A 12,934-nucleotide genomic window follows, 5' to 3' on the forward strand; every position below is an offset into this window, starting at 1 on the left:
TTTGTAAATCGAGACTTGGCAGTGGGCCTAAAAATACGTGGAGGAAAAGAGTACCCGGTGCAGACGGTGGTGGTGCGTGGCGTACAGAGACAACAACCCGGCAAAAGAGGAGGCGGAGGAGTCGGACCCGGCCCGTTTGTGGCCTTGCGGCGACAGGAGGCAGGGGTTGTCCGCTCACAGGACAGGGAGCAGCAGCAGCAGCAGCAGCAGCGGCGGCAGACAGACATAGCAAGTGGGAGCAGCAGTGGAGCAACAGGGGCAGGAGCAGGGGGAAGGGGAGAGGGCTGCAGTGGTGGAGGAGAGGGAGTCGAGCAGGAAGAGGGCGACGGAGAAGAGAACTGTGGAGGTTTGAACTCAGCTGACAGCTCTCAGCGATGTGGGCTGAAACGTAAAAGTGAGGAGCTGGATAACCGAGGAAGCACCATGCAGATTGTGGAGGAACTGTCAATGTTGCCTGCCATGTTGCAAACGACGAATGTGGGAAATGCGGCCGTGGCGGGGCCTGCGGCTGTGGGGGCTGGAGGGGGCCCCACCAAACCGGGTGTGGGGCATGGGGGCGTAGGCGCAGCCGGAGGAGCCGGAGGAGGAGATGGGGACTATCAGGTAGTGCAACACGAAGTCTTGTGTTCCATGAAGAATACTTACGAAGTGCTGGATTTCCTGGGACGAGGCACATTTGGCCAGGTTGTAAAGTGCTGGAAGAGGGGAACAGGGGAGGTTGTGGCTGTGAAGATCTTGAAGAACCACCCTTCATATGCACGGCAGGGACAAATTGAAGTTGGCATCCTCGCTCGTCTGAGTGGGGAGAACGCAGATGAGCACAACCTGGTGCGGGCCTTCGAATGCTTCCAGCACCGCAGCCACACCTGCCTGGTATTCGAGATGCTCGAGCAGAACCTGTACGACTTCCTGAAGCAGAACAAGTTCAGCCCGCTGCCCCTGAAAGTGATCAGACCTGTGCTCCAGCAGGTGGCCACAGCTCTGAAGAAGCTGAAGAGCATGGGTCTGATTCATGCAGACCTCAAGCCTGAGAACATAATGCTGGTGGACCCAGTGAGGCAACCCTACAGGGTGAAGGTGATTGACTTTGGCTCAGCCAGTCATGTGTCCAAAGCAGTGTGTTCCACGTACCTCCAGTCTCGGTACTATAGGTGAGTACAAAAACGAAGGGCAAAAAAAAGTTGCATACAATTTACTCTGAAGCATATTTTCAGTCTACTGAGTTTCAAAGTGTTTTCAGACTGCTGGTGCTCAGAATGTGCTCACTGTCGTTTCAAAATGTCCTTCCTCATACCAAAACAAGGAAATGTCTCCCATACTGCACAACATCCTGTGTGTTTAGAAGCCACATACCATAAACCCTGAAAAAAAATGCGACCCTGCAGTGTTTACCAGCAGACTACAGAGTGACCTTTTGTGTTCTCGGTGCCTGGGAACTGTAATTGTGTTCTGGAAAAAGAAAACAAATAGAAATGAATGATTAACTAACTAACATCTAGCCAACATCAGGTTTGGACGGTAGAGCTGCCTTGGAGATGTTGTTTTTTATTAATGTATGTTAAAATTGCATATAAAAAACCCCCCCCAATTATGTGAACAGTTGAAAGGTCGGCAGTTTCTAGTTCTGTTTTATGACGTGGCAGCAAGTAATGTCCTTTTTGTTGATGTTAACAGGACAGCTCTGTTTGCAGTGATCTTGGACACGCTCTTGGAAAACAGGCAGCACAAATTATCCTTGGCATTATGTTAGGAGTACTTTGGTTTGATTAAAAAAACAGCCCTGAAATGGTATGAGCTGTTGCCTAAGTCAGGAATGACCCAGTTCACTGTTTGGGTTGTACCTTCCAGTAATATGAACGGCGCCTGTTAAGTACAAACAAAAAAGATAGGCTATCAAGGAAGCCATTTTTTTAATTTACTAAAATATTCTAAGATTTAAATAGTTTGCAAGGAGTTTGGTCCATTTTTGTGTGTTTTATGAAGAGTAAACCTTTCACGCATGGATGGAAACGCACACAGCAGTATGTACATAACAAATAGTAAAGCTGCTCTGTTCCTGCACATGGTGACGTGTTCTCGTTTTTCAAGTTAAGCCAAAAGTCGTATGTGTTGTTTACTGGAGGGGAAAAAAGACGAATGAAGCCAAGTTTAGCAACAGTGTTGATAATAACAACGTGCGTTTCAACCTTCAGTTTCACATAATGGGTGTGCTTGTCTTTTAGTGGCTGGTTTAAACCGATGTCTCATGCGCCGCATGAACATCGCACATATAAACAAATGATAATGCATTAAGCTGCAAGCTCTGTCCATGTCAGGGGTTTGATTAAATCCAGGTAAAATCCAGGTCATCTTCTGCTTAAGCTGCGGCCCTCGAACAGACATTACAGAAAAACCAAAGCTAAAATAGAATACTTTTTTTGTAAATGCATAAAAATTAGGTGTCTTTTAGTATATATGATTTAAAAAAAAAAAAATGTATGTTGTTTTTTTAATCTACTTGCTTGCATATATAACCTGAATATTGCAGTTTTCTTGTACTCTGATCACAATCTATTCTAACTGTATATGAAGCCTCATTAAATGCACATACACATGGGTTTAATTGTGGCGTGGGTGTGTGTGTGTGTGTGTTACAGAATTTTTGCTTTGACTAAGTGAAAAAAAACATATAAAACTAAGAACAAAATACTTGTGGCTCAGATCCATATAACAAGCCGACATTTATCAAAAAGAAAACACCCCTTTAAAATGCCAGGAATAAGGAGTCCTTTCTTGCTCAGTTCACATTGGGTCACAGTGAAAGTGTGGAGTGCAAAGGAACCTCGACTTCACTGTCCGCTGCAACTTGCTTCAGTGCTTCCGAGAACACCCCGAGCCTCTCCACACAAAAACGAGAGACGTAATCTCCCCGGCGGGTCCGGAGCCGACCTCAGGGCCTCCCCTCAGTGGGATGTGCCTGGTAGACCTCTGAATGGAAGGAAACCTTCAGGCATCCTAATCAGACGCCTGAACCATCTCAGCTGGTTTACCTCTGCATGTGTAGGAGTCGTGGCTCAACTTTGAGTCTCTCGTCACTTTTACCATGAAGAGTGAGGCCTGTTACAATGTCATTACCCAAAGTTCATGAGCAAAGGTGAGGATGTATGTTGTTATATTTACATTGGATATCTTTCCAGTCGCAATCTTGCTTCAAGCTGCTGTAACCTCTAAGCCGCCACTCCCTTGTGGGTTAATGTATAATAGTTTATGGTTCTCCTTTGCAGAAGATGAAATGTAGTTTTTTCTTAGTTGTCTCAATAGGTGATGATCGTGCTCCATGGAAATGAGACCTGATGTTTGTGACCTACCAAGCAAATTAAGCAGAATTTCTCTCTTTGAGTTTTTCTACTTGTGTCTTTAATATCGGAGGATCCATTGACAAAGGAGAGTGAAGGATATATGTGCCACTGACTATTTTTGCCTCAGTTTCTGGGAAAATGTAATTCATAATCCCCATTCGGGATAATAGTCCATTCCACCGAAGTGGCAGTGAAATAATAATCTTTACCATTGAATGAACTCGAATTGAGTGTTTATTGTCTACTTTTAACTTGCAGAAAACTTTAGGAAAATAGATTCACTTTAACCAGTGCTGCCAGACCCTTTTTACTCAGGCACGTGGTCCAGTATAGATTAGCTGTGCCCGGGTATCAGCGACGTAACGGCCATCGGGATGACCAGGAGTTTTCCCGGTTGGCCGCTATGTTCGGGGCCTGTGGCCCAGTAGAGCCTTATGTCTAGGAAACGCCCCTGGCTTCCACCTTTTCCTTGTCAAAGTTTCTTTTAAAGCGAGAAAGAATAGTGAACGTCACTTCACTTATTTTTCTTTACGTCGTCCTTTTATCCATGCAATCGTCCAGCGATTTTGTGAATGCTGTTATGTTGGCATGAGTACATGTTATTTCAGGAAGTTGCTTAAAATAGAAACTGTCATACGTTGCTCTTTTGTGGTGGAAGAACTGAGCGGTGCGGTGCGTCCGCTACTTTGTCAGCTCCGTCAGCTCCGTCAGCCTCATTCTTTTTGGTGGCCTGCAATTTCTCACATGTCTTGCATGGTGTTGTATTTTAAAACGACACTTGAAGATTCTATTCCTACCTTGGAAGTGCAGAATGATAGTAAAGGTCTGTCTCATTACCCATCATTTGCAAAAGAATTATTGAGCATTGTGCCAGAGAAATAGTAAAATAATAATGTCACTACAAAGATTATCTGTTCAAAACTGTCACTCCCTGAAAGTCTTCAGTTTGTTTAAAGGATATTTAAAACTGAACAGAAAGAACTGCCGTTTATCAGGGCTTTAGGCTTCTGGGATGTTTTTTACTAGCGAAGTTTAAGACATACTGTATCATCAATTTTATATTTTCATCTGTTATGTTCTCTTCGCCTGGTTACTGTCACATGGAAAGATCTGTCTGACTTCAGTTTGGATTTCTGCAGGTTTGGATCATGTAGGGACTTAAAATCAGGTTGTTTTCATTATATGTTGGCCTCCTGAGTGAAGATTTGTTAAATCTGTTAAATCTGAGTCAATGTGACTCGTCTGTATAGTCTGAATTCATCCACCTGCAGTAAAGCAGTAAAATCATTGCCAGTGGACCAATGCCAACTATGCACACTCAACTAATAAAGTGAGTGATAATCACGCGTGTGAGAAAACGATTATGTTTTAGCGTCACCAACTTTTCTCTTTCATTTGACACATTTTTCTCTATCAATTTATGGGGGTTAACTTTAGCCTCGTCAGCTGTTCAACTCTTATTGGTTTGTCACTGCAAGTTGAAGTTTAAAAAAAGAACTATATCAACTTCCTGTTTCGTCAGTACTTATTAGGAGATGTGCTGCTTGTTTCAAATTTGTTCCGGTTTAATGTGAATGTCTGTTTATTAAAGAAATGGACCCACTGTTTGCTTTGGTTAACCAAGTAACTGAAATATGTTTATTTCAATACAAAGGTTTTAGTTTTTTAGTTGGCTTTTTTTCATGGTCACATATTTATCCTTTCCATTGACAGATCATTTAACCTCAATAAAAACTGCAGCAAGTCTTAATCACATCATAACCGTGCTTTAAACATAAATATTGAAGTAGCAGTTGCTTAAGAAATGTAAAGGTGTCAAGTCTCCCATTACTTCAGAACCCAGATAAGTTGGGGACTATGTGGTAAATGGACCCTCACACACACACACACGCAGCTCTTCCCTTATTGATTTAGACTCAGTTTAGTCTCCGATTGAAGGTACGGTTATTTTTGTCCATCTTGCATTTGCAGATGCAATCGGGTTATTGAAAGGAGAAAATAATCTCTTGCGGACTGGACTGCAAGTTAAATATATCATATATTATCATATATATATGATAGTTCCTTCATTGATTACATTTATCCTCCACACAGTGTCTTTTGATTTGTCTTTGTCCACCTTCTCCCCAGTAAAGAGTTGTAAAAAAAAAAAAAAAAAATGTGCCTCCCCGGTTTTGTGCTGTTCAGTGACAGGAGTATGCAAAGACATACTGCGAGGCAGCAGCGATGCTGAGCATCCGAGTGGAGGGCTGCTTAAAATAGCTCATGGGACAGCGGCCAGTGTGCTTTGACTTCTATAGATGGTGAAACACATAGGCAGCCAGGATGAAATAAGGACAGCTTGAAATACTAGCAAGCTCTGACTTGCTCGTTCAAGGTCAACCAGCTCACTGTCAGCTGTTTTGATTTTCATATGTCAATGTGTGTATGTGTGTGTTTGGTCTGGTGCTCGGCACGAAATATCTGCGTGGGGACGCTTCAAATCTATCACCCACTGCAACCAATATGTCTGACAGATACACTTCCCGCCTCCACAATTTACAAGGCTTTGGCCTGTGGCCATTTGTAATTTGCCACCTTGGTTTTGCACAGTCAGCTAAACCAGAGATCTTACCGGTCCAATGTGAGACTGACGGCTTCATTTCTGTCATCAATTCAGTTTACTATCCATCAGTTTGCAATTATGTAAATGTATTTTTCACGATTCATTCTCAAGTGATTTGTTTAGACACGAGCGGTACTTTTTTGTCTGTTAAAAGAGTCTCGTTCAAGGGCCACTTTAGGCACACATCGGTCTCCTGTTTCTTGTCAGGAATAATTCATGACAAGCGGCTGCTGCGTTAAGCCGTATTGTTTTAAAATGCACGTTTCGCACAGAATGTTGTTTTTATAAAATCTTTTCAAAATTGTCAGTGTTGAAATAAATATGGCTGAAATAAAGGTTTCAAGCAGATCAGAACGATGGTAAAAAAAAAAAAAAAAGTTCTTTGTATATGTGGTTTGGCTTCAGATCCAGTTCAGGGGGAACAAATGTTTCCTGTGCATGTATGAAATATTTGGTCTTGGACGAGTGCATTAGTTTCACCCTGAAAACACGCCTATGAACGTGTTTCAGGCCAGTTCGTAATGAGTATTTCTGGGTATTCTTGTGGCTTAAACAGCTGGCACTAGTATTCAGTCTGCCGGTTAGGAAACGCCCAAGTTATGCACTAAAAATGAGTTCTGCAGCTTGCAGTGTCACTTCAGGACGCTTTGATGCAAGCCCCACGAATTTTGTCAAGACTTTGTCCTTACTTACTGTTGGATCTGAAATGGGAGCACTGATCTTTATATCTTGAGATGGAAATACACACATTCTCGGATGCTAATTACTTCAGTCTAACTCTTTATTAGGCAAATTGGTGTCGCATGTTTGCTTCATACTTCTAGTCGGAGCTGATTTTGTTTGTGAACATGTTTAAATAGGAGGAATTACTAAAGGTGCACAGTTTTTGTTCCTGTGTTGCATCAAATATGTTCAAATGGTACTTTGGGTTTTAACTTCGGGTTTTAAGCTGCAGTGCTGTTAACACCCTGTCCTAAAAAAAACCCCAGAAAACTACTGATCAAAAAATGCCTGATAATTGCAATACCTGTTTGAATTGTGAGGGTTTCAATTTCTGTTTCTTGTTAAGTTACCGACGGACAAATGTTCTATTGAAGAACGTCTGAGAGCACATAATGTTGAAAGTAATTTCACTTGGGTGAAATGTCCAGGCACTTCATGTGATGTTTTTCCGAGTGTGTAGGGCCACGTAGCAAGCCATAACATATAGTTATTTTTAGTCCCAAGGATGTACATTTGTGATCGCTCTCGCCTGCGTTGGTGAATGCCAGACCAACAAAAGTGTAGGTAATGGTTTGTTGTTGGATTATTATTTGAATGAACATAAAAAAAACCCTATTGCAAATATAATCTTTTTTTTGTTGTTTAAAATGTCCATATATGATTTCAGAAACCAGGAGAGATAGGTTCTTTTTTATAATGAGTACAGTCAAGAAGCAGGAGCTAAATGCAGAACAATAGGTTTGCTTCTTTGAAGAAAACAAGGTAATTGAAAAAATTTAATCTGAAACTGAATGTTCAAGGTTTGATCAATGTCTCAACATAAGACTTTGGAGGCATCACAGTATTACCACATGGATTACCGCGGAAATGCTTCTTTTTGGAGAAAAGGTACAGTAGAAATTATATTAATGCAATGTAAATGATCCGAAGTGTCGTAATGCAATGACGACATTCACAAGAGCTAATAGCATAAAGCAAGTTCATGCAAAGCTCATGGCTACTTACCGCATTGACTCCTAAAAACGTCTTCCTGAATGTGACCCTGCATTACCATACTTTGGATAATGTCCACTGTGCTTTTTCTACAAAAATGAGAATTTTTTACCTGCGCGCCAGCAGATTGGCCCGATGAGGACGACTGTAATCCGTGATGCTGGGCTGCGTTCACAGTGTTGTGTGGAAATGGGAAACTTAATCTGGAATACTTTACAGTTTTCATGCGTTAGTAATTGCTAAGAATTGTCCAAAATCGCCTGTAATAGTGATCTGATTCCTCAGCTCAACTTCATTTACTGCCATCAGGTGAATACAGTGTGTAGAGTATTGAGTTCTATCTCTTATCTGTTTCTGAAGGCAACATGATTAAGGAAAGTCCTGAGCTTTCTTTGCTATGGTGTCTCTCACAATCCCGGCCCTACTCAGTCAAAGTCATCACCTCCCCCCACGCCGGAATGGGGCCAAAATTGTGAACCTTGGAAAAAAATATGATCTGAAAGTGAAAGAATGTTTTGAAGGTGAAAAAAAAAAAAGAGGAAAACTCAAAACAGGATTCGAATGTTAATACAATACGACCCTAATCTGGCAACATTAAACTCGCAACTGAAAAAAATATCACCAGTGAAAATAGATTATTTTAAGAATTCTAAAGTGGAATCAAAATTATATTTAACCCTTGTGTGGCGTTCAAAAAAACTTCCTTATGTGGCGTTAGTGGCTGTTTTCAGCCACTAACTTTGACAGCCGTAAAATTATATCAGAAGAATATTTTTTTCAAATTTTTTTTGCATAAATCTGTTAATCAACCTCAGTCCTGATCAAAACTACCAATTTTTTTTTTTAAATAGTAAAAATTAACCCTTTAAATGCCCAGTAAGAAGATGAAGTCACTGATTTTGGGAGGGGAAAAACACAAAATTACCTCTTTTCAATATAATAAATGATCAGAGACAAGAAATGTATTACATGTTATCACGGTCTTGGATATGTCAAAGATTAGTAATGCAACTGACTTTGAAGCATATTTAGTTTTTGTGCAGCATCAGCTTTTCAAAAAAACTCCCTTATGTGGCGTTGGTGGCTGTTTTCATCCACTAACTTTGACTGCTGTAAAAATATATTGGCAAAAAAACTTTGGAATTTTTTTTTGCATAAATCTGTTAATCAACCTCAGTCCTAATCAAAACTACCAAATTTATTTTTTAAAATAGTAAAAATTAACCCTTTAAATGCCAATTTAGAAAAGAAAGGCACTGATATGGGAAAAATACACGCATTATTATCTATTTTTTATATAAAATGTGATCGGACATCGGAATTCTTTTACATGTTATTACAGTCTTGGCTATGTCAAAGGTTAGTAATGTAATTATCTTTAAAGCATATTTAGTTTTTGTGCAAAATCAGATTTTCAAAAAAACTTCCTTATGTGGCGTTGGTGGCTGTTTTCATCCACTAACTTTGACCCCTATATAAATATATCAGATAAATATTTCTTCAAAAAAATTTTGCATAAATCTGTTAATCAACTTCAGTCCTGCTCAAAACTACCAAATATTAAAATAAATAAATTCAAAATTAACCCTTTAAATGCCCATTTAGAAGATGATGGCACTGAAATGGGAAAAAATACACACAAAATGACTCATTTTCAATATAAAATGTGATCGGATATTGGATCTTTTTTACATGTTATTATAGTCTTGGCTATGTCAAAGATTAGTAATGTAATTATCTTTAAAGCATATTTAGTTTTTGTGCAAAATCAGATTTTCAAAAAAACTCCCTTATGTGGCGTTGGTGGCTGTTTTCATCCACTAACTTTGACCCCTATATAAATATATCAGGTAAATATTTCTTCAACATTTTTTTGCATAAATCTGTTAATCAACTTCAGTCCTGCTCAAAACTACCAAATATTAAAAAAAATAAATTCAAAATTAACCCTTTAAATGCCCATTTAGAAGATGAAGGCACTGAAATGGGAAAAGATACACACAAAATGACTCATTTTCAATATAAAATGTGATCGGATATTGGATCTTTTTTACATGTTATTACAGTCTTGGCTATGTCAAAGATTAGTAATGTAATTATCTTTAAAGCATATTTAGTTTTTGTGCAAAATCTGATTTTCCAAAAAACTCCCTTATGTGGCGTTGGTGGCTGTTTTCATCCACTCACTTTACAGCTGTAAAAATACATCAGATAAATATTTTTTTTCCATTTTTTTTGCATAAATCTGTTAATCAACTTCAGTCCTGATCAAAACTACCAAAAATTATTATGTTTTTTTAAATGAACCATTTAAATACCAATTTAGAAGATAAAGGCACTGATATGGGAAAAATACACACAAAATCACCCATTGTCTGTGTGTCTCTGTGTGTGTGTGTGTGTGTGTGTGTGTGTGTGTGTGTGTGTGTGTGTGTGTGTGTGTGTGTGTGTGTGTGTGTGTGTGTGTGTGTGTGTGTGTGTGTGTGTGTGTGTGTGTGTGTGTGTGTGTGTGTGTGTGTGTGTGTGTGTGTGTGTGTGTGTGTGTGTGACCTTTGTGCACTGACCTTGATATAGCTAAAAAATGTAAACATGCACCCAAGTTCTCGGAGCTACACAGAGTCTACATAGAGTAAACAAAAACAAAGTGCTGGCCAGGTGGCCTTTTCATCTTGAGAAGAGGTCCCTTGGCACTCAGATTTCACAGAGTTGACCTGGGCCAAACATAAACATAAACAAGGTAAGTCTATTTCAGCGCGTGCATAAGTTCTGCTGGCCATTTGCTAGTGAGAAGAGCAGGAGAAACATGAAGAGGAAATTCAGTGCAAGAGAGGCCCTGGATCTTATAATGGAGAGTGAAGAGTCATCCTCCTCAGACACCACCACCTCAGGAGAGTCCGATGCTGACTTTGCTCCACCCTCGACTTTTTTTACCACCTACCCACTTGCCCAGGAGCTCCTGAAGAGGAAATTGGCCTTGGTTAGAACTGTGAGAAAGAACAAGCCGGAGCTGCCACCCAACCTTGTGCAGGTGAAAGGTGGAGGTGCTCTCTCCTCCGTGTCTGGCTTCACCAAGAACAACACAGCTGTGAGCTATGTTCTGAAACAAGGCAGAAATGCCATCCTGCTGAGCACAAGACACCAGGAGCCAGCGCTGACGGAGGGCTCAAAGCAGAAGCCAGATTGTCGTCGCCTACAACCGCTGCAAAGACAGGGTTGACAATCAAGATAAGGTATGTGCCAATACATATTTACCACATGCATCCTATTGCTGTTAGCTTTCTACTGAATTTCTGTGCTTGTAAAAGATATATATTTTTTAGTTTTGATGAAGTTTCCATATGCCATGTGCAGCTATTTCCCGTTTTGAAATCAGGACTTATTGTTTTCTTCTTCGATTATCTTTTTAGCTTGTCGGCACCTACAGCGTCAAAAGGAAGACCAATCGGTGGCCCCAGGCGTCATTGTTCAACATAGTTGAGGTCTCAGCCTATTGCATTGGTTATCTTCCTGGCGGTGGATCCCTCGTGGAATGAGGGAAAACACTACAAGAGGAGGCTTTTCTTAGAAGAGCTGGGCAACGCTCTGGTGTCTCCAGCAGTGTTGAGGAGAGAGCATCTTCCTCGAGCAGCAGTTACTGCCGCACTGGTGAGAAATGCAGGTTGCTGCAGCTGCCCCAGCAGAACCAGAAGAAGAGCCAGAGCCATCAGCAGCCACCAGCAGGTCAGGAGGGAAGAGGGGGGCCTGCATCTTGTGCAAAGGGTGAAAAAGAAGTGGACACATGCAGCCGTTGTGGAGGGCACACATGCAAAGTGCACCAGATCACATGCTGCAAGTCCTGCTGGAAGGACTGAATCCCTGCTGCTGCACAAAAGTTCATAATGTTTGTAATGTAAGATAAAAAAAATAAAGAATTTCCTATGTTCAATCACTTTATATTGAAAATGGGTAATTTCATGTGTATTTTTCCCATATCCGTGACTTTATCTTCTAAATTGGCATTTAAAAGGTTAATTTAAAAAAAGTAATACTTTGTGGTATCAGGACTGAGGTTTATTAACAGATTTGTGTAAAAAAATCGGAAAAAAAATATGTATCTGATATGTTTTTACAGCTGTAAAGTGAGTGGATGAAAACAGCCACCAACGCCACAACAGGGAGTTTTTTTTTTAAACTGATTTTGCACAAAAACTAAATATGCTTCAAAGATAATTACATTACTAACCTTTGATATATCCAAGACTGTAATAACATGTAAAAAGAATCCAATATCCGATCACATTTTATTTTGAAAATGAGTCATTTTGTGTGTATTTTTTCCCATTTCAGTGCCTTCATCTTCTAAATGGGCATTTAAAGGGTTCATTTTTTAAATTTTTTTTTAATATTTGGTAGTTTTGATCAGGACTGAAGTTGATTAACAGATTTATGTGAAAAAATTTTGAAGAAATATTTATCTGATATATTTTTACAGGGGTCAAAGTTAGTGGATGAAAACAGCCACCAACGCCACATAAGGAAGTTTTTTTGCCGACAGTGCATTATTGACCGAGGGAAAAATTTAAAATCAAATTTTTAAATTGCATGTAAAAGTAAGCTTCCTCAGCAAAAATCATGCCATTTGAGCCAATACAGTGAAAGTTATAGTCAAATTAAGAGGAAAAATTACTCCAAGTGGACGTTTTTTCCCCCAATGCCACACAAGGGTTAAATAGGGAAAAATATTTTTTCATAAACTTATTTTAGATTTTGAATACAGTATTTTTTTTTTCTCACAAAATGAAAGATCTGACCTTGAACATTCAGTTTCAGGTCCAATTTTTTAAAATCACATTCCCCCTCAAATGAACAGACCTTTTGGCCTCGATTGAGCACCATGCTTTTAGAATAAAATGCAACAGAGAACTAACACTGCTCAATGTTTTTGTTTTCCTTTAAAAAAAAAAAAAAAAAAAAAAAAAGAAGCTTTCATAAATACTGACTCCATGTCAGCACATTGAGGAGCTTACATCTGTGAAACATGTCTTAAATCTTGTATCTCTAATCTAAGGTATGGGCAGATCAGAGTGCAAGTGCTCCATCCGCCCTTGGCTGCACTCCCTATGTGTTCCACTGAATAATGCAGGATGCACTGTGACTGTGTGGAATTACTGTTCCTGGAAGAGGCGTTCAGTAAGGCTCCATTCTTCCATCATGGAGTAACTTTGTTGTCATATATATATATATATATTTATTTTTTTTGTGGTTACACACACGCAAATGGCAGTGCAGCCGAAAT

The 12,934-nt window shown here is 39.9% G+C and overlaps 1 protein-coding gene across 2 annotated transcripts in view; it reads left to right on the forward strand.

Moving 5' to 3' along the window:
- hipk3b (homeodomain interacting protein kinase 3b) overlaps window positions 1-12,934 on the forward strand; it is a 46,304-nt gene that overhangs the window by 9,734 nt on the left and 23,636 nt on the right. For both annotated transcript variants that reach the window (XM_080495499.1, XM_080495500.1), the window contains exon 3: window positions 1-1,151. In XM_080495499.1, the coding sequence (XP_080351625.1) occupies window positions 1-1,151 (1,151 nt within the window). The remainder of the gene's footprint in view (window positions 1,152-12,934) is intronic.

The sequence above is a fragment of the Blennius ocellaris genome, assembly GCF_963422515.1.
Source record: "Blennius ocellaris genome assembly, chromosome: 1".
Taxonomy (NCBI): Eukaryota; Metazoa; Chordata; class Actinopteri; order Blenniiformes; family Blenniidae; genus Blennius; species Blennius ocellaris.